Source organism: Budorcas taxicolor, chromosome 25 (genome assembly GCF_023091745.1).
Source record: "Budorcas taxicolor isolate Tak-1 chromosome 25, Takin1.1, whole genome shotgun sequence".
Taxonomy (NCBI): Eukaryota; Metazoa; Chordata; class Mammalia; order Artiodactyla; family Bovidae; genus Budorcas; species Budorcas taxicolor.
In genome coordinates this window covers 42,673,488-42,699,790 of record NC_068934.1, presented here as the reverse complement: position 1 = coordinate 42,699,790, position 26,303 = coordinate 42,673,488, and the positions used below count along the sequence as shown (strand labels likewise).

General features: G+C 44.6%; 1 protein-coding gene across 1 annotated transcript; it reads right to left on the bottom strand.

The window, feature by feature from the left end:
• Positions 1-551: 551 nt before the first annotated feature.
• LOC128068778 (phospholipase A and acyltransferase 3-like) lies at positions 552-25,889 on the bottom strand. The gene is made up of 5 exons (XM_052661986.1): positions 25,851-25,889; positions 25,674-25,765; positions 19,118-19,220; positions 13,498-13,766; positions 552-1,247 (listed from the first exon to the last, which is right to left on the bottom strand). The coding sequence occupies exons 2-5, from the start codon at positions 25,680-25,682 to the stop codon at positions 1,170-1,172; spliced, it is 459 nt and encodes a 152-aa protein (XP_052517946.1). The 5' UTR covers positions 25,683-25,765; positions 25,851-25,889; the 3' UTR covers positions 552-1,169.
• Positions 25,890-26,303: the final 414 nt, after the last annotated feature.

Genomic DNA, 26,303 nt, shown 5'->3' with positions numbered 1-26,303 from the left:
TGGACATCTACAGACTCCAGCTGCTGACTCCTAGAAGCCGGCCTGGGTCTAGTTCCAGGTCAAGGGTCCTGATTGCCCTTGGTTCTTGTTCTTGCATATCAGTCAGGTTTGTCTGTTTTCCTTGCTGGTGACCAGTACCTACACAACTGGAAACACCCATTACTTGAGATAACCAGTGCTGGACTTTGTTTCCTACAGGTAAAGAACACTGCCCACAAAAAAAAGTGAGAGAAAATCACCGAAGAACCAGAGCACAGCCTGGCATCAGCAGGAACAGAGCCTCGCTGCAATCTCAACAGACTTCATGCCAGGCAGATCTTGATGCATGTCCTCTATAAAATCTTCCCTTATTGGGTTTTGTTTTTATTATTGTAAGGAAAAATGAAATCTACAAACCATACCAGAAACTGATAGCTTATGGTGTTTGGTGTCGAATTTGTGGTCTGCAAAGAAGAAGATTTAACTCCAGGACCAAAGATGCAGTCTCAGTCACTCAAAGCTTTGTGCAGCAAAGATTTTAATTTAATGTAAAAGGATAGAGAAAGCTTCTGACATAGATATCGGAAGGGGGTAGAAAGAGGGCCCATCTTACTAACTTAAGCAAGGCATTATATATTTTTCAACTGGCTGCTGAGAATAGATAAAAAGAAAACCTCAAGACTGAGAAAGTTTTATCCACCCCCTTTCCTGCAACATACATCTTGAGATAACATTGGCCCAAGGCTAGTGTGGAAGAATGGGTTTCAAGCACTCTGTCCCTGGCAGAGATGTATTATTGTTGTGTAAGCAGTGAGAAAACAGGCTCCCAGGCAACATTTGTTACAATTATAATGACTAACATAGAGACACAGAATCTGAGAAAACCATACCCAGGAGTAAGATATATTATGCTAAAAAGGCCAGTTTTGAAATGAAATAGATTGTTGCAAATTAACACAGAACTTTAAAATAAGCATGTCCTTGAGCAAGACATATCATAGCTCACAGGGCCTATGAGACTAAGGCAAAAGAATATGAAAAAGAAGGAAAGTTTACTTCCTCCTTAAAGGGGCCTTGGACTGCCTATCAACCTACCTATTAATTCTCTCAAAACTGTCTAGCAAAACAAGACTCCCCTGAATGTCTAATGCCACTGCTGACAAGACATTCCCTTCGGGTCATTGATTTTGCTAGTTTCTTGAGAACACGGCTCCAGCAAGTACGACCAGCACACCCAGTGCCATGGTGATTGCTGCAAAACCTCTGGCCTGCAAGAGAGACAAGAGTGAGTCAGACTCTGTGTCAGTAAGCTGAGTAAAGACTGTACATTCAACAAGGATGTCCAGCTCAGGGTGCTTCATGTGCCTCATAGCCTCTTTGACAAACTCAGGAGTCAACAAATATTGGCAGCGAAATGCAGAGAGGAGGGCAGCATGGGGAAGGAATTTGTGAATGGGGCAGCTGGCCAATGACATACACAGGCCTGAAGAGGGAAATTCCCTTCAGCCTGTGGGTTTTTAAAGCAGACATATCCCTAAAGGGTGACTGTGGAAAGGACAGGGAGATGAAGCCAGATGGTTGAAATCCTGGCTGATGAACAGGGAGCTCTTGAGATACATATAAAGTTGATGAGGAATTGCTATTGAATCCTCAGTGAACTCTGACCTGGGTCCTAACAGAACCCTCACTTGTCTTCATCTTTCCTGTATCCCCTGTGCCCAGACCTGCCAGGCGCCAAGTGCTCTCTGCATGTTCTTCAATAAATGACTCAACTATGAAAAAGAGTGGTGATGTTATACTTTAAATTATTAAGATATCTTACTTATATTGCTTGTACTAGAAAAAAAAGAAACCTGCAAAAGTAAAAGTAAATTTCAGGGTAAAAACAGAACATGTATCAAATTTCACTGCTTCCTAAACTCCAAATAAAAATAAAGTAAGACATTAGTTTTAGGCATAATTCCACTAGGACTCAGAGAACAGTAAAGGCTAAGGCAGCTGTAGAAAAAGCTGAATATTAATCCTAAAGACAGTAAGTCCCCTACATACTAACCTGGTCAGTTCTGAGAGCACGTTCTTAAGTCCAGTTTGTTTGTAAGTTCAACAAAGTTAGCTTGGGTACCCAAGTAATACAATCAACTATACAGTACTGTACTGTAAAAGATTTATAATAGTTTTCATACAAAAAATACTAAAAAACAAAAACAAAGAATAAAGAATACATTTTTTCCTTTACTTCAACTTAAATTCTTTATTATCATACTCAAAGATACTTATTGAAAGGGAAAGCATTAGCTGTTCAGTTGTGTCTGATTCTTTGTGACCTCATGGACTGCAGCCTGCCAGGCTTCTCTGTCCATGGAATTCTCCAGGCAAGAATACTGGAGTAGGTTGCCACTCCCTTCTCAAGGGAGATTTCCTAACCCAGGGATTGTACCCCAGTGTTCTGAATTGAACGCAGATTCTTTACCATCTGAGCCATCTTTTTAATAGGGTTCTCATACATTAAAAAAAAAAAGATTTATTCATTGATTTTTGGCTGCACTGGGTCATCATTGCTCTGTTCAGACTTTCTCGAGTTGCAGGTAGTGGGGGCTCCTCTCTGTCGTGGAGCATAGGCTCTAAGCTTGGGCTCAGTAGTTTTGGGCTCAGCAGTTGTGGCACACGGGTTGCTCCTGGACCAGGGATCGAACCTCTGTCCCCTGCATGGGCAGGTGTATTCTTTACTGCTGGGACCACCAGGGATGTCCCTCTGATATATTTTTAATCTTACAGTATAGTACTTTGAAAAGTACAGTAGTGAAGAACAGCAGCTGGTGTCCAGGGCCTGGTGTCATGTGAATAAGCAAGAAGAGTTACTGACTGGAGGAGGGAGAGGAGGTGGGAGATGGTGGAACTGAAGGATCGTCAGCAATAGGAGTTGGAGGGCAAGCTTCAGTGTCACTCTATCCTGACTTTGCTGGAACACAAGTTCGCATCTTTGAAAGTTCAAAACTTGAATATTTATATGTTGGGGGCTAACTGTGTACAACAGAATCCCTGAAAAAGACACATATTGACATCACCAGGTACTTCTGGAAGTGGGTGAAAGAGAGAGAGCCCAAGCCCCTCCTTAACTGCAATGAAAATCAGAAGATTTGGGGTCTGTAAACAGAAGCACATGTGAGGGTGTGGGTATCATACCTCCAAAAAGGGATTGAGGGGCCATACATATGTGAAAAGGAGACTCTTGGCCTTCCTGTCCCCTCTCCTCCTAGTATTTTACCCTCTACATAAAAGTCAGGAAAACTCTTCTGGGGAATCTGACTGGCCCAAGTGGAAACAATGAAAGGTGCCAATATGAGGGTTCTCAGTCTACTCCTATACAGACTATTAAATTAAGTGGGAGGGACTGTCCTATGACGGCGGAGGAATAGGACAGGGAGACCACTTTCGCCCCTACAAATTCATCAAAAGAACATTTCAACGCTGAGTAAATTCCACAGAACAACTTTTGAATGCCGGGAGAGGACATCAGGCACCCAGAAAAGCAGCCCATTGTCTTTGAAAGGAGGTAGGAAAAAAATATATATATTAAAAAAAGAGACAAAATGGTAGGGACAGAGCTTCGTCCTGGGAAGGGAGTCTTAAAAAGAGAGAAGTTTCCAAACACCAGGAAACACTCTCACTGCTGAGTCTGTGGCAAGCCTTGGAAGCACAGAAGGTAACATAACAGGGAGGAAAAATAAATAATTAAAACCTACAGATTACGAGCCCAACGGTAACCCCCTAGCAGAGGAGCAGCGTAGACGCCTGCACCTGCCACTAGCACCTGCTGGGCAGGGAGGCAGGGGCTGGGCAGGGAGGCGCGGGCTGCATTGATTAGAGTAAGGACCGGGCCTGAATGCCCCAAGGGAAATCTGAGCGAACTAACTTGGGCTAGCAAACCAGGCTGTGGGACAGCTACCACGCACAAAGCCCTAACCTAAGACACTTCCAGGCCCGCGCACAGAACAAAAGACTGAACAGAACTAGCCGGCTACAGACCATCCCCCTCCGGTGACAGGCAGCCAGAGCCAGAGGGGGCAATCGCAGCCCCAGAGAGACATTATCTACCAAACTTCAAGCAGGCTTCATTGCTAACTAAGACTTCTTGGGGTTCTGGACAGTCAACATCTGCCTGTCCAGAAGAGAAGGTGCGCCGGTTGTACACCCAGAAAACTGAACGGCAGGGATGGGGAGGCAATAAGTCAGTGACCGCAGTCTCCAAACATCTCATCACCTGAGCTGGGAAGGGCACAGAACGCAGGCCCAACCGAGTCTGCGCCTCTGAGTACTACCTGAGTGACTGAATCTGGGCGGCTTAGACCTGGATGGTGCATGCAGACCAGGGCTGGCCTCGGACGGTTCCCAGTGGAGCAACCTAGAGCCTGAGCAGTGTGGGCAGGGAGGGTACATGCGCCGTGAGTGGGGGCAGACCCAGTGTGGCTGAGACACTGCAAGCACACGCCAGTGTTATTTGTTTGCAGTGTCCCTCCCCCCAACAGTGCGACTGAACAAATGAGCCTAAAAAAAAAGTGTCCACCACTGCCCCTTTTGTGTCAGGGCAGAAATCAGACACTGAAGAGACCAGCAAACAGAAGAAGCTAAAACAGAAGGAATCGCCTTGCAAGTGACAGGTGCAATAGATTAAAACCCTGCCGTTAGTACTGTCTACATAAGAAGGGGCCTATAGATCTTGAGAAATATAAGCCGGACCAAGGAACTATCCGAAAATGAACTGACCCCACATACCCACAACAACACCAGAGAAAGTCCTAGATATATTTTTACTATTTTTAAGATCATTCCTTTTTTTAAATTAAAAAAATTAAGTCCTCTATTACTCCTTTAATTTTCACTTTTATAACCTACTATTACTTTGCAAAAAAAAAAGAAACCCTATTTTTAAAAGCAAACTTCATATATATATATATTTTATAATTTTTGTCACTTTTTCTTCTTTTCTTTAATATTGTATTTTTGAAATTCCAACCTCTACTCTAGATTTTTAATCTTTGCTTTTTGGTATTTGTTATCAATTTTGTACCTTTAAGAACCCAATCTTCAGTACCCATTTTCACTTGGGAGCGAGATTACTGGCTTGACTGCTCTCTCCCCCTTTGGAGTCTCCTTTTTCTCTACCAGGTCACCTCTGTCTCCTCCCTCCCCCTTCTCTTCTCTACCCAACTCTGTGAATCTCTGTGTGTTCCAGACGGTGGGGAACACTTAGGGAACTGATTACTGGCTGGATCTGTCTCTCTCCTTTTGAGTCCCCCCTTTTATCCTCCTGGCCACCTCTGTCTCCTTCCTCTCTCTTCTCTTCTCTGTATAACTCTGTGAACATCTCTGAGCGGCCCAGTTGTGGAGTGCACATAAGGAAGTGATTACTGGCTAGCTTGCTCTCTCCTCTTTTGATTCCACCTCATCTCATTCGGGTCACCTCTAACTCCCTCCTCCCTCTTCTCTTCTCCATGTAACTCTGTGATCCTCTCTGGGTGTCCCTCACTGTGGAGAAACTTTTCCTCTTTAACCTCGATGTTTTATCAACGGTGCTGTATAGAAGGAGAAGTCTTGAGACTACTGTAAAAATAAGACTGAAAACCAGAAGCAGGAGGCTTAAGTCCAAATCCTGAGAACACCAGAGAACTCCTGACTCCAGGGAACATTAATTGACAGGAGCTCATCAAACGCTTCCATACCTACACTGAAACCAAGCACCACACAAGGACAAACACGTTCCAGAGCAAGACATATCACGCAAATTCTCCAGCAACACAGGAACACAGCCCTGAGGTTCAATATACAGGCTGCGCAAAGTTACTCCAAAACCATTGACATCTCATAACTCATTACTGGACACTTCATTGCACTCCAGAGAGAAGAAATGCAGCTCCACCCAGCAGAACTGCGACACAAGATTCCCTAAACAAGAAACCTCGACAAGCCACCCATATGACCCCACTCACAGTGAGGAAACTCCACAATAAAGAGAACTCCACAAACTGCCAGAATATAGAAAGGCCACCCCAAACTCAGCAATATAAACAAGACGAAGAGACAGAGGAATACCCAGCAGGTAAACGAATAGGATAAATGCCCACCAAACCAAACAAAAGAGGAAGATATAGGGAATCTACCTGATAAAGAATTCCAAATAATGATAGTGAAAATGATCCAAAATCTTGAAATCAAAAGGGAATCACAGATAAATAGCCTGAAGACAAGGATTAAGAAGATGCAAGAAAGGTTTAACAAGGACCTAGAAGAAATAAAAAAGAGTCAATATATAACACAATAAATGAGATCAAAAACACTCTGGAGGCAACAAATAGTAGAATAATGGAGGCAGAAGATAGGATTAGTGAAGTAGAAGATAGAATGGTAGAAATAAATGAATCAGAGAGGAAAAAAGAAAAACGAATTAAAAGAAATGAGGACAATCTCAGAGACCTCCAGGACAGTGTTAAAGGCCCCAACATTCGAATCATAAGAGTCCCAGAAGAAGACAAAAAGAAAGACCATGAGAAAACACTTGAGGACATAATAATTGAAAACTTCCCTAAAATGGGGCAGGAAATAATCACCCAAGTCCAAGAAACCCAGAGAGTCCCAAACAGGATAAACCCAAGGTGAAACACCCCAAGACACACATTAATCAAATTAACAAAGATCAAACACAAAGAACAAATATTAAAAGCAGCAAGGGAAAAACAACAAATAACACACAAGGGAATTCCCATAAGGATAACAGCTGATCTAGCAATAGAAACTCTTCAGGCCAGGAGGGAATGGCAGGACATACTTAAAGTGATGAAAGAAAATAACCTACAGCCCAGATTACTGTAACCAGCAAGGATCTCATTCAACTATGAAGGAGAAAACAAAAGCTTTACAGACAAGCAAAAGCTGAGAGAATTCAGCACCACCAAACCAGCTCTCCAACAGATGCTAAAGGATCTTCTCTAGACAGGAAACACAAAAAGGGTGTACAATTACCTTAAACATAAATGGGTTGAATGCCCCAACCAAAAGACAAAGACTGGCTGAATGGATACAAAAACAAGACCCTTATATGTGTTGTCTACAAGAGACCCACTCAAAACAGGGGACACATACAGACTGAAACTGAAGGGCTGGAAAAAGATATTCCACACAAATAGAGATCAAAAGAAAGAAGGAGTAGCCATACTCATATCAGATAAAATAGACTTTAAAACAAAGGCTGTGAAAAGAGACAAAGAAGGACACTACATAATGATCAAAGGATCAATCCAAGAAGAAGATATACCAATTATAAATATATTTGCACCCAACATTGGAGCACTGCAATACGTAAGACAAATGCTAACAAGTCTGAAAGGGGAAATTAACAATAACACAATAATAGTGGGAGACTTTAATACCCCACTCACACCTATAGATAGATCAACTAAACAGAAAATTAACAAGGAAACACAAATTTTAAATGATACAATAGGCCAGTTAGAGCTAATTCATATCTATAGGACATTTCACCCCAAAACAATGAATTTCACCTTTTTCTCAAGCGCACACGGAACTTTCTCCAGGATAGATCACATCCTGGGCCATAAATCTAGCCTTGGTAAATTCAAAACAATTGAAATCATTCCAAGCATCTTTTCTGTCCACCATGCAGTAAGATTAGATCTCAATTACAGGAGAAAAACTATTAAAAATTCCAACATTGAAGGCTGAACAACACGCTGCTGAATAACCAACAAATCACAGAAGAAATGAAAGAATAAATCAAAATATGCATAGAAACGAGTGAAAATGAAAACACAAACAACCCAAAACCTGTGAGACACTGTAAAAGCAGTGCTAAGGGGAAGGTTCGTAGCAATAGAGGCATACCTCAAGAAACAAGAAAAAAGTCAAATAAATAACCTAAGTCTACACCTAAAGCAACTAGAAAAGGAAGAAATGGAGGACCCCAGGTTAGTAGAAGGAAAGAAATCTGTAAAATTAAGGCAGAAATAAATACAAAAGAAACAAAAGAGACCATAGCAAAAATCAACAAAGCCAAAAGCTGATTCTTTGACAGGATAAATAAAATGGACAAACCATTAGCCAGACTCATGAAGAAACAAAGGGAGAAAAATCAAATCAATAAAATTAGAAATGAGAATGGAGAGATCACAACAGACGACACAGAAATACAAAGGGTCATAAGAGAATACTATCAGCACCTATATGCCAATAAAAGGGACAACGTGGAAGAAATGGACAAATTCTTAGAAAAGTACAATTTTCCAAAACTGAACCAGGAAGAAATAGAAAATCTTAACAGACGCATCACAAGCATGGAAATTGAAACTGTAATCAAATCTCCCAGCAAACAAAAGCCCAGGTCCAGACGGCTTCACAGCTGAATTCTACCCAAAATTTCGAGAAGAGCTAACACCTATCCTACTCAAACTCTTCCAGAAAATTGCAGAGGAAGGTAAACTTCCAAACTCATTCTATGAGGCTCCACCATCACCCCAATACCAAAACCTGACTAAGATGCCACAAAAAAAGAAAACTACAGGCCAATATCACTGATGAACATAGACGCAAAAATCCTTAACAAAATTCTAGCAATCAGAATCCAACAACACATTAAAAAGATCATAGATCATGACCAAGTGGGCTTTATCCCAGGGATGCAAGGATTCTTCAACATCTGCAAATCAATCAATGTAATACACCACATTAACAAATTGAAAAATAAAATCATATGATTATCTCAATAGATGCAGAGAAAGCCTTTGACAAAATTCAACATCCATTTATGATAAAAGCTCCCCAGAAAGCAGGACTAGAAGGAACATACCTCAACATAATAATAGCTATATATGACAAACCACAGCAAACGTTATCCTCAATGATGAAAAATTGAAAGCATTTCCCCTAAAGTCAGGAACAAGACAAGGGTGCCCACTTTCATCACTACTATTCAACATAGTTTTGGAAGTTTTGGCCACAGCAATCAGAGCAGAAAAAGAAATAAAAGGAATCCAAATTGGAAAAGAAGAAGTAAAACTCTCACTGTTTGCAGATGACATGATCCTCTACATAGAAAAGCCTAAAGACTCCACCAGGAACTTAGTAGAGCTAATCAATGAATATAGTAAGGTTGCAGGATATAAAATCAACACACAGAAATCCCTTGCATTCCTATACACTAGTAATGAGGAAATAGAAAGAGAAGTTAAGGAAACAATTCCATTCACCATTGCAGCGAAAAGAATAAAATACTTAGGAATATATCTACCTAAAGAAACTAAAGACCTATATATAGAAAACTATAAAACACTGGTGAAAGAAATCAAAGAAGACACTAATAGATGGAGAAATATACCACGTTCATGGATCAGAAGAATCAATATAGTGAACATGAGTATACTACCCAAAGCAATCTACAGATTCAATGCAATCCCTATCAAGCTACCAGCGATATTTTTTCACAGAGCTAGAACAAATACTTTCACAATTGATATGGAAATACAAAAAACCTTGAATAGCCAAAGCAATCTTGAGAAAGGAGAATGGAACTGGAGGAATCAACCTGCCTGACTTCAGGCTCTACTACAAAGCCACAGTCATCAAGACAGTATGGTACTGGCACAAAGACAGAAATATAGATCAGTTCAGTTCAGTTCAGTTCAATTCAGTGGCTCAGTCGTGTCCGACTCTTCGCGATCCCATGAATAGCAGCACGCCAGGCCTCCCTGTCCATCACCAACTCACGGAGTTCACTCAGACTCATGTCCATTGAGTCAGTGATGCCATCCAGCCGTCTCATCCTCTGTCATCCCCTTCCCCTGACCTGAATCTCTCCTAGCATCAGAGTCTTTTAAAATGAGTCCGCTCTTCACATGAGGTGGCCAAAGTATGGGAGTTGCAGCTTCAGCATCATTCCCTCCAAAGAAATCCCAGGGCTGATCTTCAGAATGTACTGGCTGGATCTCCTTGCAGTCCAAGGGACTCTCAAGAGTCTTCTCCAACACCACAGTTCAAAAGCATCATTTCTTTGGCGCTCAGCTGTCTTCACAGTCCAATACTCAAATTCATACATGGCACTGGAAAAATGATAGCCTTGACTAGACGGACCTTTGTTGGCAAAGTAATGTATCTGCTTCTGAATATGCTCTCTAGGTTGGTCATCACTTTCCTTCCAAGGAGTAAGCGTCTTTTAATTTCATGGCTGCAGTCACCATCTGCAGTAATTTTGGAGCCCCCAAAAATAAAGTCCGACACTGTTTCCACTGTTTCCCCATCTATTTCCCATGAAGTGATGGGAGCAGATGCCATGACCTTCGTTTTTCGAATATTGAGCTTTAAGCCCATTTTTCACTCTCCTCTTTCACTTTCATCAAGAGGCTTTTTAGTTCCTCTTCACTTTCTGCCATAAAGGTGATGTCATCTGCATATCTGAGATTATTGATATTTCTCCCGGCCATCTTGATTCCAGCTTGTGCTTCTTCCAGCCCAGCATTTTCATGATGTACTCTGCATATAAGTTAAATAAGCAGGGTGACAATATACAGCCTTGACGTACTGCTTTTCCTATTTGGAACGAGTCTGTAGTTTCATGTCCATTTCTAACTGTATCTTCCTGACCTTCATAGAGATTTCTCCAGAGGCAGGCCAGGTGGTCTGGTATTCCCATCTCTGTCAGAATTTTCCACAGTTTATTGTGATCCACACAGCCAAACGTTTTGGCATAGTCAATAAAGCCGAAATAGATGTTTTTCTGGAACTCTCTTGCTTTTTCGATGATCCAGCAGATGTTGGCAATTTGATCTCTGGTTTCTCTGCCTTTCTAAAACCAGCTTGAACACAATGGAACACAATAGAAAGCCCAGAGGTAAATCCACGCACCTGTGGACACCTTATCTTTGACAAAGGAGGCAAGAATATACAATGGATTAAAGACAATCTCTTTAACAAGTGGTGCTGGGAAAACAATGCGAAGAATGCAAACAATAAAAGAATGCAACTAGAACACTAACACCATACACAAAAATAAACTCAAAATGGATTAAAGATCTCAATGTAAGACCAGAAACTATAAAACTCCTAGAGGAGAACAGGCAAAACACTCTCCAACATACATCACAGCAGGATCCTCTATGACCCACCTCCCAGAATACTGGAAATAAAAGCAAAAATAAATAAATGGGACCTAATTAAAATTAAAAGCTTCTGGGCAACAGAGGAAACTATAAGCAAGGTGAAAAGACAGCCTTCAGAATGGGAGAAAATAATAGCAAACGAAGCAACTGACAAACAAGTAATCTCAAAAATATACAAGCAACTCCTGCAGCTCAATTCCAGAAAAATAAACGACCCAATCAAAAAATGGGCCAAACTACTAAATAGACATTTCTCCAAAGAAGACATACAGATGGCTAACAAACACATGAAAAGATGCTCAACATCACTCATTATCAGAGAAAGGCAAATCAAAACCACAATGAGGTGCCATTTCACGCCAGTCAGAATGGCTGCGATCCAAAAGTCTACAAGCAATAAATGCTGGAGAGGGTGTGGAGGAAAGGGAACCCTCTTACCCTGTTGGTGGGAATGCAAACTAGTACAGCCACTATGGAGAACAGTGTGGAGATTCCATAGAAAATTGGAAATAGAACTGCCATACGACCCAGCAATCGCACTGCTGGGCATACACACTGAGGAAGCCAGAATTGAAAGAGACATGTGTACCCCAATGTTCATTGCAGCACTGTTTATAATAGCCAGGACACGGAAGCAACCTAGATGTCCATCAGCAGATGAATGGATAAGAAAGCAGTGGTACATATACACAATGGAGTATTACTCAGCCATTAAAAAGAATACATTTGAATCAGTTGTAATGAGGTGGATGAAACTGGAGCCTATTATACAGAGTGAAGTAAGCCAGAAAGAAAAACACCAATACAGTACACTAACGCATATATATGGATTTCAGAAAGATGGTAACGATAACCCTCTATGCGAGACAGCAAAAGAGACACAAATGTACAGAACAGTCTTTTGGACTCTGTGGGAGAGGGAGAGGGTGGGATGATTTGGGAGAATGGCATTGAAACATATTAAATATCGTATATGACACGAATTGCCAGTCCAGGTTCAATGCATGATACTGGATGCTTGGGGTTGATGCACTGAGACGACCCAGAGGGACGGTACGGGCAGGGAGGTGGGAGGGGGATTCAGGATGGGGAACACGTGTGTACCCATGGTTGATTCATGTTGATGTATGACAAAACCAATACAATATTGTAAAGTAATTATCTTCCAATTAAATAAATTTATATTAAAAAATAAATCAAGTGGGAGGGTAAATTGAAAAATAATTCAGACATACGGGATCTCAAAAAATATCTTTTTCCATGCATCCTTTTTTAGGAAGCTGCTGAAGGAGTTTCCACCACAAGAAATGTGTAAACCAAGACAGGGCTTCCCAGGTTATTCATTGGTAAAGAATCCACCTACCAAAGCAGGAGACATGGGTTTGGTCCTTAGATTGGGAAGATCCTCTGGAGAAGGAAATGGAAGCCCCCCTCCAGTATTCTTGCCTGGGAAATCTCATGGGCAGAGGAGCCTGGAGGGCTAAAGTCCATGGTGTCGGAAAAGTGTCAGACACAATTTAATTATTCAACAATAACAACAAACCAAGAAAGAGGACATGAGATATGGAAGATGGTGCTCTGATGCAGGAGACAATAGAGGGAAATCTTTCTAGAATAACAGCAAGAGGAGCTCCCAAGACATTAACTGTACCCAGTGTAAAGAGTAACTGGTAGGCAGAAAAATAGTCCCCAAAGATGTCTAGGTCTTAATCCCATAATATGTCCTCATTCCTAATACTTGTAAATACATTATGCTTCATGGAGAGAGAGAATTAAAATTGCAGATAGAATTAAGGTTGCTAATCAATTTACTTTAGAATAGAAAGATTATTCTGGATATCTAGGTAAGCCCAATAGAATCACAAAGTTTCTGATGGAAGCAGGAAGGAGTAGAGTCAGTATCATAGTAATGCAATGGGAGAGAGACTCAACCAGCCATTTCCAACTTTGGAGATGAAGGGGAGCCACAAGCCAAGGAATGCAGGCAGCCTCTTGAAGCTGGAAAAGACTAGAAAACAGGTTCTCTGTGAGAGCCTCTAGAAGAGAACACAGCCTTGTTGACACCTTGATTTTAGCCCAGTGAGACCTGTTTCAGACTTCTGACCTCCAGAACTATAGGATAATACATTTGTGTTGTGTTAAGCCACTGAATTTCTGGCCATTTGTTACAGCAGCTACAGAAACTCATACAGCAATCAATTCAAGCTCGAGCCTGGCATGTAGAGTGAACTGTTGTCACCATTATCCTACATATCTTAAGGAAACTTCTGGGGGTTGTGGCCTAGCTGAGTAAGAGAAACAGCAGAGAAATAAGAAACTAAGAGACCATGGAGCTAGGGACACACCGAGGACCCACCTGGTCGCTGCGGGGGACCCCGTAGCGCAGCTCATTGACGAAATGCTCGCAGTTCTGGCTGGTCACACTGTAGCACATCACCTGGCCCACCAGCTTCTCTGCCTCCTGGACGATTTTGCTGGGAGGGAGTGGCTTGTACTTGTTATCGTGCTTGTTGTTGACCTTGTATCCATCTTTCCCAACCACGTCACACAGCCGCTCTTTCTTTACTATGGCCCTGTTGGCCACTGCATTCATGATACCGGATCCACCAGCTCCCGAGATTCCGCCTGTGGATTCAGGATGAGGAACATGATTGGTCCTGGGCCCGCCCCCAGCCTAGCATCCACCACATCCACAAGGGGATGAGCAGATGAGTCAGCGTCAGAGCTATGTAGCTTTGGATAAGACCCTTGTGGTCTCTGGTCCCTGGTTTTCTTATCTGAAATAAGGAGGAGTAAAATCCTATTATTTGCTGTGATTTTTTTCTTTAAAATAGAGAAGCTGGCCTTGTACACCCTGTGACACTTCAGTGGCCCTCTTGATTGTGCAATATGGGCCCTGAGCACACCCACTTCCCTAGGGGAATAGAGTGTGAATTTTTTTGTGATCCTGCCGAGGCTCCACTTCCCTGACACACACAAAGCTGATTACTGCAGAAAAGTTGAATGGGTTTGCAGAAGGGGATTCCATCTTTCTGGGAACAAAGGGACCAAAACCCCACAGCTGTTCCCAGAGGAGTGACACCAGGGAGGTCAAGGAAGGGCATATTCGCACAGCCCTGGTCAATGCTGAGGGGCTGGATTGTGCAACAGATTTCCAGGAGTGAAACTGCCTTGAAGAAAGGGATTTGGGGCCAATACAGGGGACAGGATGATGTGGAGCAAAAGCTGGTGCCCACACAGAGATCTCTCTTGAGGTCACCAGCTTATATCATGTAAGGTGGGTATGATGACTGAAAACTGGGCTTGCATTAAAAGGGTGGGCCCCAGGGAACATCACAGAGGAGACTCATGTCCCCCAGAGAGCCTCTGTGGCCTTGCCATGATCAAGAACCCCAAGGTCTCTCCCAGTAGCGGAAGCATCCCATTACACGGGGCAGGACCCATATTGCACTGTGATGCCACATGACAGCAACAAGCAATGGTCAGAGGGTCTGATCAGAGTGAAGGTCCTGTTCTGCTTGGCTTTCTAAAGAGGACTGAACCCCTCTGCCCTGAGAACAACTCTCAGGTTTAGAAATCATGGAATTCAGATTTCCTCCTAGTAGGGCAGGAGGTGCTTAACGGATTCAGTGAGGTAAATAGAAGATGATGCTGTGTTTGAGCCCCGAGTCTATTGAAAGGGTCAGCGTGGGGACTGGGTCAGGGGAGCTCTGGAGACTCATCCACCTTCAGCCCCTCGACAGGCAGGTAGGAGGCTGGGACTGGGGAGAGGCAAGCAAGGTGCCTGGGGCACAGAATTTCAGGAGGTTCCAGCTCCAGAGGTGCAAGTTCAGAGTCAACACCCAACAGTGAGGGCTTCCTCATACTCCACACGCTGGGTGCCACCCTAGTGAGAGTGAGCACAGGCTCAGAGGCAGAAGCAATGGGTGCTGATTCGGGTTCCATCACTGCATGGTCTTCACATGTCACTTAACTTAGCTGAGCCAATGCTGGGAATCCACAAAGACAAGCTAAGATGGATTCATGAACACACATCAAGTTAGGAATTTAAGGCTCGTTTTAAAGGAATTATTTTTGTTTTTAAAGTTAGTCGTGAGAGACTGTTTTCCTGGGCTCCAAATCACTGTGGATGGTGACTGCAGCCATGAAATTAAAAGACAGTTGCTCTTTGGAAGAAAAGCTATGACAAACCTAGACAGCATATTAAAAAGCAGAGACATTACTTTACTGACAAAGATCCACGTAGTCCTGTATGGATGTGAGAGCTGGACAATAAGAAAGGCTGAGTGCCAAAGAATTGATGCTTTCACACTTGGTGTTGGAGAAGACCCTTGAGAATTCCCTGGACTGCAAGGAGATGAAACCAGTCAATCCTAAAGGAAATCAATCCTGAATATTCACTGGAAGGACTGATGTTAAAGCTGAAGCTCCAACATTTTGGCCACCTGGCTCAAAGATCTGACTCATTGGAAAAGACCCTGATGCTGGGGAAGACTGAAGGCAGGAGAAGGGGATGACAGAGGATGAGACGGATGGATGGTATCATGGACACAATGGACATAAGTTAGAGCCAACTCTGGGAGATGGTGAAGGACAGGGAAGCCTTGTATGCTGCAGTCCATGGGGTCACAATGAGTTGGACATGACTGAGCAACTGAACAACAACATTAAAGAAAATACCATTAAACATTTGGAGAAAGGGCAGATGAATATGGCTAATAACCAATGACTGAAATTTGGGGAACCTCAGACTTCACAGCAGAGCATCAGGTTTAAAGGCAGGTGATAGAGTCAGAGCCAGGGTTTGAGTCCCACCACTGCGACTTTCTGCTATATGACTGTGGACAGGTTGCTTAACTTCTCTGAGTCCCCAGTTCCTTGTAGAACAGGTCCAATAATTTCCACCTGTGCCTACATCTGTGGACGAGGAGCTGCAAGGATTTAAGAAACCGGTTAGGTAAGGTGCCTCCCCCAGTGCCTGGAACAGGGTTAGAGCCCAGCAAGTGTTTGCTCTCAGTAGTACTGGGTTGTTCTCTAAGTTTCCTTCCAGCTCTGACTTCCACCACTTTCTCAGTAGTATGAGGTCAGTCCCCCTTGCCTCACCTATTTCACAAGATTCCTGTGAAGCTCCAATGAGAAGATGCAGATAGAAGCATCTTTTCCCTTTAAGGAGCATTGCTCACCCAGTGATGGGTGTCACACTATCCACCCGGATCCCTGTCATGCCTTCCCTGTCTCCTGTCCAACAGTTACACCCACTCAGCACAGTCAGTCAATACTGAGGCCCTACTATGTGCCAGGCCTTGTCTAAGGTGCTGAAGCCCTCCATGAACTTGACAGCGTACCTGCCCTCAATTAGTATACACTCTAGTGAATGGACACTGACAGTGTACAAATAAAAAAAATAAGATACTTTCAGGTTTTGCAAAGGCTATGGGGAAGATTAAGTGAAGTCACATAGGAGAGGATGACCAGGGAAGGCTGCCCTCGCTCAGGCTGTGGAGGGCCACACCCAGGAATGGCCATTTGAGTTGAGACTTGAATGCTGAAAGGGAGGCAGCTGTGCTGAGAGCCAGGAAAGAGCATCACAAGCAGAGGGGAGACAAAAGCAAGGACCTCAGGAAGGAAGGCTGCAAGGAGGCCAGTGAGGTCCGGAGACCCAAGAGAGAAGAAGAAGAGGAAGATCAGATAGGCAGTCTGGGCCAGACCATGCCAGGCTCAGAGGCCACAGCACAGATTTGAAACTTTTTCTATACGTGACGGAAATGCCAGTTGAAATTTTAAGGAGAGGAGTGACATAACCAGATTTATATTTTAGAATGATCATGCTGGCTGCCCAGTGAAGGAAGGATTGACAATCGTGGACAAGGGGCAGAGAGACCAAGCAGAACTGCAGTAGCATCAGGGGAGAGAGCACGGTGTCTTACCCCAGGCACAGCAGTGGAGATGCTGAGAAATGATCAGGTTGTGGGTCTGCTTTGGAGGTAAAGCCAATAGGATTTCCTGATGGATTAGATAGAGGGTGAAAAGGATCAAGGATGATGTGTAGACTTTGGTCTAAGCAACTGAATGGTGTTGTCATCTGGAGCCCTCCATCTGAGGAGTGTCAAGTTCAACATGCAGTTAGACACCTAAGTGAAGATGCCAAGTAGTCAAGAGGGTATACAAGCCTGAAGCTGAGCAGGATCAAGCCTAAGTTAAGGTTGTGGTCTTAGGGAGACATCGACAAGTAGAAGGTATTAGAATCCAGGGCAGAGGTGAGGGAGGAGTGAAAATGAGAGATATGGGAGAGAGGAGGAAGCCCCCCAGCCCCCTCCCACAGGAGGCCACAAGGAAGGGCCTAGTGGGAAAGGAAGAAAGGCAGTGCCAGGGGAAGCATAGAGAGAGGTCACTCGTACGAAATGCTGCAGAGAAGCAAGGAGGCTGGAACAAGGATATTGATGAAGCCTTGATAAGAGCTGTTCCATGAGGGGTGTAAATAGCCCCTGGTGGAACAGAAGAGAGAATGGGAAGTAAGGAGCCAGCAATGGTCATGGCAGACAAGAGATCTACCCCATGGGAAGGTAGTTATAGAGAATGTGTGGTCAAGGGAGTCTTTGTTTAACAGTGGAAGATATTCCAGGGGTTTCAAAGCCAAGAGGAACAACACAGAAGGCAGGGGGAAATCTGAGGGTAAAATGCTTATGAAAGTAAGAGGAGGAGTCCAGGGCCCTAGTCCAACCCAGGGGCTGGCTTTATAAATAAGGGCAAAGGCAGATTCTGTGGATGTTGAGATTGGTGGTTTGGTTGATCAGGGTGGGGACAGTGACTTCTACCCTGGTTACTTTGATTTCTCTATAAATGCAGCATGAGGTCACTGATTTTGCTACCATCCTAGGTCAGCAGAAAACACACCCAAGAATGTCCACAGCAGCTGCACACAGAGCAGCTTACACCTGGAAACATCCAATGCCAATCAGCAGAAGAGTGGTTAACAAATTGAGGGATTCCCATTGTCTGAGGATACACAGCAATGGAGAAATAAGAACAGCATGGGTGACTTCACAGGGCCATTGAAAGAGCTGGAGACAAGAGTTGCCCTGAAGTTCTAGAATAGGCAAAGAAAGCAGGAGGACCTAGAGGAGTGGCTGCCTCTCAGGAGGGAGAGAGGGTCCTGAAGAGGCATGAGGGGCTCTTAAGGGCCGTGGAAATGTTCTAGGCCTTGATCTGTTCATTGTCACATGGATGGATACGTTTTAAAAAATTCATTGACTCTACACTTGATTGGAAAAGACTCTGATGCTGGGAGGGAAGGGGGCAGGAGGAGAAGGGGATGACAGACGATGAGATGGCTGGATGGCATCACTGACTCAATGGGCGTGCGTTTGAGTGAACTCTGGGAGATGGTGATGGACAGGGAGGCCTGGCATGCTGCAATTCATGGGGATGCAAAGAGTCAGGCACGACTGAGCAACTGAACTGAAGTGAACTGATACACTTGACTATATTGTGCACTTTGCTGCATTTAGGTTTGTCCACAGTTAAATAATTTAGGAAAAGGGAGTGGGATTCCTCACAACAATACCCCAAGTTAAGAATTCTCAGCCTCAGTTTACAGATGAGGAAACTGAGGTTGGAGAATGAAACATGATCCACAGTCACCTCTGCTGCCCAAACACCTGTGCACTTTCCAAGTGATTTATTTAATTAAGATTCAACTTAAAAGTTGAATGCATTTGATTCAAGGTCATAATATATAAAATGCATTATAGTAGAACTGCCCCGTTGGAATCCCACCTCAATCTCTCTGCATACCCCTTGGGTTCCAAAGAGCAGAGTTTGAAAACCATGGCCCTACACCAAGATGTCTTCTGTAGCACTCAGGAACTAACTGCCAGTTGTGGAGCAAGAAGAATGTTGGGGTCCCTGGTTACCCACAGCTCCCCCATCCCCTCTGCTTCCAGCCTCAGCACGGTGGAGGCCAATGGTGCCCTTACCTGAGGGTACCAGGTGGACCACATATCCGCTGCCAACGTAGATAGCCCAGTGAGTGATGGGTGGCCGGGGAATCTCAATCAGGTCTCCAAGCTGGGGTTCAGGCTGCAAAACCAAGAAGAAGGCTGTTAGAGGTGATGGGAGAGCTGGGAACCAAGGGTGGGTCTCAGCCCAGCGGGAGCAGCTCATCAGCCTTCATCTCACAGCTCTCCTCGACGTCTTCCCAATCCCACCTGGTCATGCTGGTGTCCAGCCCACTTGACATGTCTGCCAGGCACTATGGGCCTGCCCACCTGTCATCAATACTTGAAAAGTGCACACCTTGCTGGGACTTCTACCTTATTATTACTCTTTCTAGTATATTATTTACTGAATGCTTACTCTGAGCCAAGGACTCTGCTGACCAGTTTTACAGGAATAGTTCAATAAATTCACACAACCCGCCTATGAGGTGGGCACTGTTGCAAAGGCCATGTGTTGAAAGAAGAAATCAAGGCTCAGAGATGGAAACGAGATTTTGCAAAACTGCACAGCCCCTGAGTGATGTGAGCAGGACTCAGTGCTAGGCCGCTTGATTCCCAGTCCATCATCTTGATCAACACAGTGACCGTCAGGTGCCAGGATCCAGCCCCCGCAGGATCCAGGGGTACCATCAGGTGAGACAGTGTTGGCGAATGAATGAATGAGAGAGGAAAAAATAGAAGCTGATATTCCTTGGTTTACACAGAAAGCCAATAAAGCCCCAGACAAGGGACTTGCTCTGTTCATGGAGGCTTCACTCCTTTCGCTGGAGTGAAGACGCAGAGCCCCTCTAGTTGCAATGAAGATGCAGAATGCCTTCTTGATCGGGTCTTAGAAGCCCGGACAAGAAAGTGAATGCAGAGAGCCTCTGTGCTCCAGGGATCAGCCTGAAAAGGAGAGGGTGGGAGAAGGAGAAAGGGAGAAAGAATGATTGACACGCTGACCAAGATTTGGTGAGCGAGGCTCATAACTTTATTTTCAAAAGGAACTTTTGTACCTTGACTTGTGCATAGAGGGAAATGAAAGATGCAAAGTCATACAGAGTCAGCCCAAACATTACATCTGTTTTGTCCTTATTGAAACCAGGATTTTTTATGCATACCTTTCCCATAAACAATGTTGTGTACATTATCTTCTGGCCTTGGAGGCCTGTGGACATTTTATGACCCTCTTTTGACAAAGGCTGCTCAACCAGAAAACTTATTTTCCCTTGAAGTGTTTTTTCTTTATATTTCTAATCTATGTCAGCCTCAGAAAGTATTAAACAGAGTTACATTCTCACAGAGCAAAGATGCAGCGAGTTACAACAAAGAAAGAACCAATTAGCTCAAAGGTCTGATGTGGTTAATACCAAGGCTACTTCTTGTTTTTCTTACATTCCAACTATGTTAACTAATGCACTCCCAGGTGCACAGTAGATAAGAGATAGGGGAACTTAGCAGCAAGCATTGGAACAATGCGTTCTTTTCAACAATGAAATCCTACACCAGCACTATTCTAATAGTTTTTAACTCTTTGAATGGCTCTATATTTTTAGAATGTTTTAGGCTTTCCGTGCCTCTCACAGTTGGGAGGCTGTGAATAATCACATGCGTAGCTGCAAGAATCTGGATAAACCTGTCAGAGAAGCTAGAGAGCCATCAGAGGGGTTTGATTTGAAATATTCCGCTCACGCCCAAGAGACTTATCAACTAGCCCTAAGTTGATTTTTTCCAGAGAAAGGTGGTCGGGGATAGCCCCCTGTTAATGTCAGAAGAGTTAGTGAAAGGCACAAAATAGTAAGACAGACAGATTCTGGTTTTGGGGTAGATGCTCGAGCAGGTCCAAGGAGTCCCTCGAATCCTGATCTGCCTTTGCCTGTCAGGTCTTCTCCGCATGACCTTTGTCATGGGTGGGATCTCCCGTGGTGGCTCCCAGGAGTCAGGTAAGCACATGGGTTATCTGACTAGAGCTGCCCACCTGGGAGACCTGCAGAGGCCGCCAAATTTGGGGGCGGGGGGCGCGGTATTCCACAGACACTCCCCTCCCTGACCCAGACCTGGCAGACAGACGGAGTCAGCCTCTGGCAGTAATGTCCCCCTGGCTGCTCGTCGGGAGGGTGAGACTGCATGCGTGCATGTGTGACAAGCAAAGAAAACTCTCTCTGCACTGTGCTCACTCCTCTACTTCTGACACTGGACGTGTGGGTTTCCCACACTAAGCAGTTCAGTCCTCGGTGCACACTGACTGGGTGTCCCACAGTTTAACTCAGTTCTGACACTGATGGCCCAGAGACAGCGCAGACCCCACAGGCTTACTCCGAGAGACTGAGCTTCAGATGCCAGGTGCAAGTTGAAGTTGATACCTGCGCTCTGAACAACTGGCTATTAATTGACGGTTTCCACAGACCCCTTCCTTGGGTTCAGTGGATTGCTGGAACAGCTCATAGAACTCAGGAAAACAGTTTACTTGCTAGAACACCCGTTTACTAGAAAATATGCAACTCAGGAATTCAGGGGGCAAGCTGTGAGGCGGTGGGGATGGGGTGGGGATTCAGAGCATCCTTGCCCACTCCAAGGAACTCTGCTCTCCAGCACCTCCATGCTCTCACCAACACCCCAGCTTAGCAGTTTTATGGAGGCTTTATTATATGGGTTCAGATTAATGCTACTTCCAGCTCTTTGATCACCCGGTTGGTTGAAAGGGGCTTCTTCTGAATGATGAAATACGTTCCTCCCTCCCCCACTGCTCAGGAATTATTCAGGTTTTAGAAACTCTGTGGCAGGAACCTGGGACCAAGACTAAATATGCATTTCTCATTACATCGCAGTGGGAGTGTGTGGGAGTGAGAGTGTGCGTGCCTGCGCAGGGGAAGGTGGGAAGGATGCTGAAACGCTTCTCAGAGCCCCACCCTGTGATGAGAGCAGTGGCCCAGAGCCTGAGAGCACTCAGGAGAGCTTCAAGATCACCGTTATTCAATGTACTGAGGTCCCAGTACCAGACACTGTGCTAAGTGCTGCAGGTGGGGGCACTCCGATGTGGACTTCCCTCATCCAAACCAATCATAAATCTCTCTGGGACACCTGGAGACAGAGCTCCTCAAAGGTTGTTCCAGCCCTCTGTCTTTTCCCACTGACCCCTTGCTGTTCGGGGACAGACCGATAGGGGCCTGCCCACATCCCACCTCCAAACTCTGGCCTGACTGAGAGATTCCATCAAAGATGAGTCGGGAGTGTGGACTCCCCTAGGATAGCAATGATGGGCAGTGGGAATAGCCCATCACCACTCTACAGTGGCTGTGAAGCAGGGTCAAGGGCAGTTCATTTCTATTTATAGAAGCACTAAAACTGCCAAGAAGCATCCCATGTGGCAGGAAAAATATCTTCTTTTGCTGGAACTTTACAGGCAAATCATGCTGTCTTACTGCAGTAAGTATAATTTATCTTCCTACAAGAAGTCACCCGACCTTACTGAGAACCGATTTCAGAACACTGGACAATGGTCACAATTTATGAATCTCATTTGTTTTCCAGAATAGAAGAAAAAAAAAAGTACATTAATTGTTGGATGAGAGTTAGGAGGTTGTCAGGGATCCCCAGTGGAGAAGGAAGTGGCAACTCACTCCAGTTATTTTTGCCTGGAGAATCCTATGGACAGAGGAGTCTGACAGGCTACTGCTCATCGGGTTGCAAAGAGTCAGACAGAACTGAGCGACTGAGCACACGGATCCCCAAAGGGGAATTTAACTGGGCTTTTCCATGAATAATCCAGGATGTAAAGGCAAGGCAGAGACCCAGCCCTCAAGGAGTTTATGGATTAGAAAAGAGACGTTTTGGGAAACAGTAAGTACAAAGCTAATGGAGGTGATGGAATTCTAGTTGAGCTATTTCAAATCCTGAAAGATGATGCTGTGAAAGTGCTGCACTCAGTATGCCAGCAAATTTGGAAAACTCAGCAGTGGCCACAGGACTGGAACAGGTCAGTTTTCATTCCAATCCCAAAGAAAGACACTGACAAAGAATCCTCAAACTACTGCACAATTGCACTCATCTCACATGCTAGTAAAGTAATGCTGAAAATTCTCTACACCAGGCTTCAGCAATATGTGAACCGTGAAGTTCCAGATGTTCAAGCTGGTTTTAGAAAAGGCAGAGGAACCAGAGATCAAATTGCCAACATCCGCTGGATCATGGAAAAAGCAAGAGAGTTCCAGAAAAACATCTATTTCGGCTTTATTGACTATGCCAAAGCTGTTGACTGTGTGAGTCACAATAAACTGTGGAAAATTCTGAAAGAGATGGGAATACCAGAGCACCTGACCTGCTTCTTGAGAAACCTATATGCAGGTCAGGAAGCAATAGTTAGAACTGGACATGGAACAACAGACTGGTTCCAAATAGGAAAAGGAGTACATCAAGGCTGTATATTATCACCCTGCTTAACCTATATGCAGAGTACATCATGAGACACTCTGGGTTGGAAGAAGCACAAACTGGAATCAAGATTGCCGGGAGAAATATCAATCACCTCAGATATGCAGATGACATCACCCTTACGGCAGAAAGTGAAGAGGAACTAAAGAGCCTCTTGATGAAAGTGAAAGAGGAGAGTGAAAAAGTTGGCTTAAAGCTCAACATTCAGAATATGAAGATCATGGCATCCGGTCCCATCACTTCATGTCAAACAGATGGGGAAACAGTGGAAACAGTGTCAGACTTTATTTTTTTGGGCTCCCAAATCACTGCAGATGGTGATTGCAGCCATGAAATTAAAAGACACATATTCCTGGAAGGAAAGTTATGACCAACTTCGATAGCATCTAAAAAGCAGAGATTACTTTGCCAACAAAGGTCCGTCTAGTCAAGGCTATGTTTTTTCCAGTAGTCATGTATGGATGTGAGAGTTGGACTGTGAAGACAGCTAAGCACCGAAGAATTGATGCTTTTGAACTGTGGTGTTGGAGAAGACTCTTGAGGGTCCCTTGGACTGCAAGGAGATCCAACCAGTCCATTCTGAAGGAGATCAGCCCTGGGTGTTCTTTGGAAGGAATGGTGCTAAAGCTGAAACTACAGTACTTTGGCCACCTCATGTGAAGAGCTGACTCATTGGAAAAGACTCTGATGCTGGGAGTGACTGGGGGCAAGGGGAGAAGGGGACGACAGAGAATGAGATGGCTGGATGGCATCACAGACTTGATGGACTTGAGTTTGAGTGGACTCCAGGAGTTGGTGATGGTCATGGAGGCCTGGCGTGCTGCGATTCATGGGGTCGCAAAGAGTCGGACATGACTGAGCGACTGAACTGAATTGAAGTGAACTATGTAGTCAAATAATAAGCAGCCACTAGGTACACAGACTCGAGGAGTTCACTGTGTCCCAGGCAAATACCAATAAAAGGGGATGGGTGACCTTGACAAATTCAAAAAAATCGAAATCATTCCAAGCATCTTTTCTGACCACAATGCATGAAGATTAGGTCTCAATTACAGGAGAAAAACTATTAAAAATTCCAACATATGGAGGCTGAACAACACATTTCTGAATAACCAATGAAAAGAGAACTATACAGAGAAACAAGCTTGCAAATATATATATATATATATACCCAGCAGCAAAATTATCTACAGAGCTACTTGGACTCATCTCACCTCCCCTTTCTTTCTCAAGTTCATGTCCAACTGAAAAGGCTGACCCTAAAATTTGTCTCTGAATTCAGCGCCTCCTCATCTCCCATCAACTGACTTTGTCCGGGGCAGCCCCATTCCTGCTTCTGTGACTCCCTCTGACCCTTGAACACCCACCCCCAGCCCACTTCCTGTCTCCATCTGGCAAACATATAGATGGACTGTTCACTCCATCCCTAAGTAATCTCAGATGTCTAAGACCACGGCCGGGGTACTGGCAACAGCAGACAGGGAAAAGGCAGAACATAAGCTGTGTCTCTACTTGGAAAGGAAATGGGATAGGAGCCAGGCACGGAGTAGCTCAGCGTGAGGCGTTGCCTCCTCTCTTGAGAAATATGACACCTCTTCCCAGAACTGGTTGATTTTCAGTAATGGCAGGAATCTGGCTTGTTCCTTTCCAGCTGCACACTAGGAAAGGAGCCTGCCCCACCACTGAAACTTCTCTCATTCAGAAACTCTGGCTGCTTGGGAGAGAGCTTTTCAGGAACAGATCGCTGAAATGCAAGTGCATTCTCTGCAGCAGGACTGATGCCTTGGGTGACGGAGGAGGCAGAGGAGGTGGGATGCACTCATCTCCCTTGTCCCAGGGTTGCCCCCTCCGCTGCCACCCCAGCTTCCTCCCCACGGCCCCCAGAACAATCCACCACTCCTTCCCATGGAAGTCCCTACCCCCCACTGCGCTGGGTGCAGTCAGGAATCTCACTCTGCCCCAAGACCTCGCGGTTCCAGCAGGAAAAGGGAGTTTTAAACAACCAATATATTTTCCTATGAAAGCCTTCTCCAGACAGGCTCTGGGAAGAGCAAGACCCGGCCTTTACAGGAGGGGAGCTGCCCTCTCATTTGGAGTCAGTGGTGGGGAGTTTCAGGGGACTTACCGAAGCCATCGCAAGCCAGAGCAGTACTGCAATCTTGCTGCTCTCACACCAGCTTTTATATCAAAGCTAAGAATTTCACTTTCGCTTTTCTTCTAAAAAAAGTACGAAGGTGTAAGCTTTTTCTTTTTAAAGGGAGACTATGATTTCCTTTAAGTGGAAAGGTCAATGATTACCTACCTCAAAACGTAAAATCGCGGGGACTTTAAAGCCTCCTGGAAGTAGAGTAGGAGGCCGATGCTATCATCTGGCCTTGCTTGAGAAATCCAAGGTCTCTTCCAACAAAATCCTGGACGACTGTTCCTACTCCAGGAAGAGGGTTATTTAGAGGCTCAGAGGTGCCAACCCCCTAGTACACCTTCTAGGCCATTGTAATGACTCTAGGAAATACTGGGACAGAAGCCATGGGGTGGGCCAGTAGGGGTGTTGCACTGCATGGGACAAGCCTTCAGGAGGTGGGTGCCTCATGGCATGTGGGACCCAGGACCTCGATGCCCCTGTAGGATGTGTTTGGCTGCAAGAGGCAGAACTTAACTAAAACAGGTTTTGACAGCCTGGACAGTCACTGACTCTGTAACAGGAAGACAGAGGCCAGCGACTCAGATCCATTTCAGTAGCTCGTTGAGGCCACTA

Bases quoted from the DNA above. Each gene is read 5' to 3' on its own strand.
- LOC128068778 (XM_052661986.1), bottom strand. The intron at 13,767-19,117 runs GTAAGGGCACCA...CTGAATCCACAG, and splicing joins GGTCCACCTGGTACCCTCAG to GCGGAATCTCGGGAGCTGGT. The intron at 1,248-13,497 runs GTGGGTCCTCGG...TCTCTCTTGCAG, and splicing joins GGGTCCCCCGCAGCGACCAG to GCCAGAGGTTTTGCAGCAAT.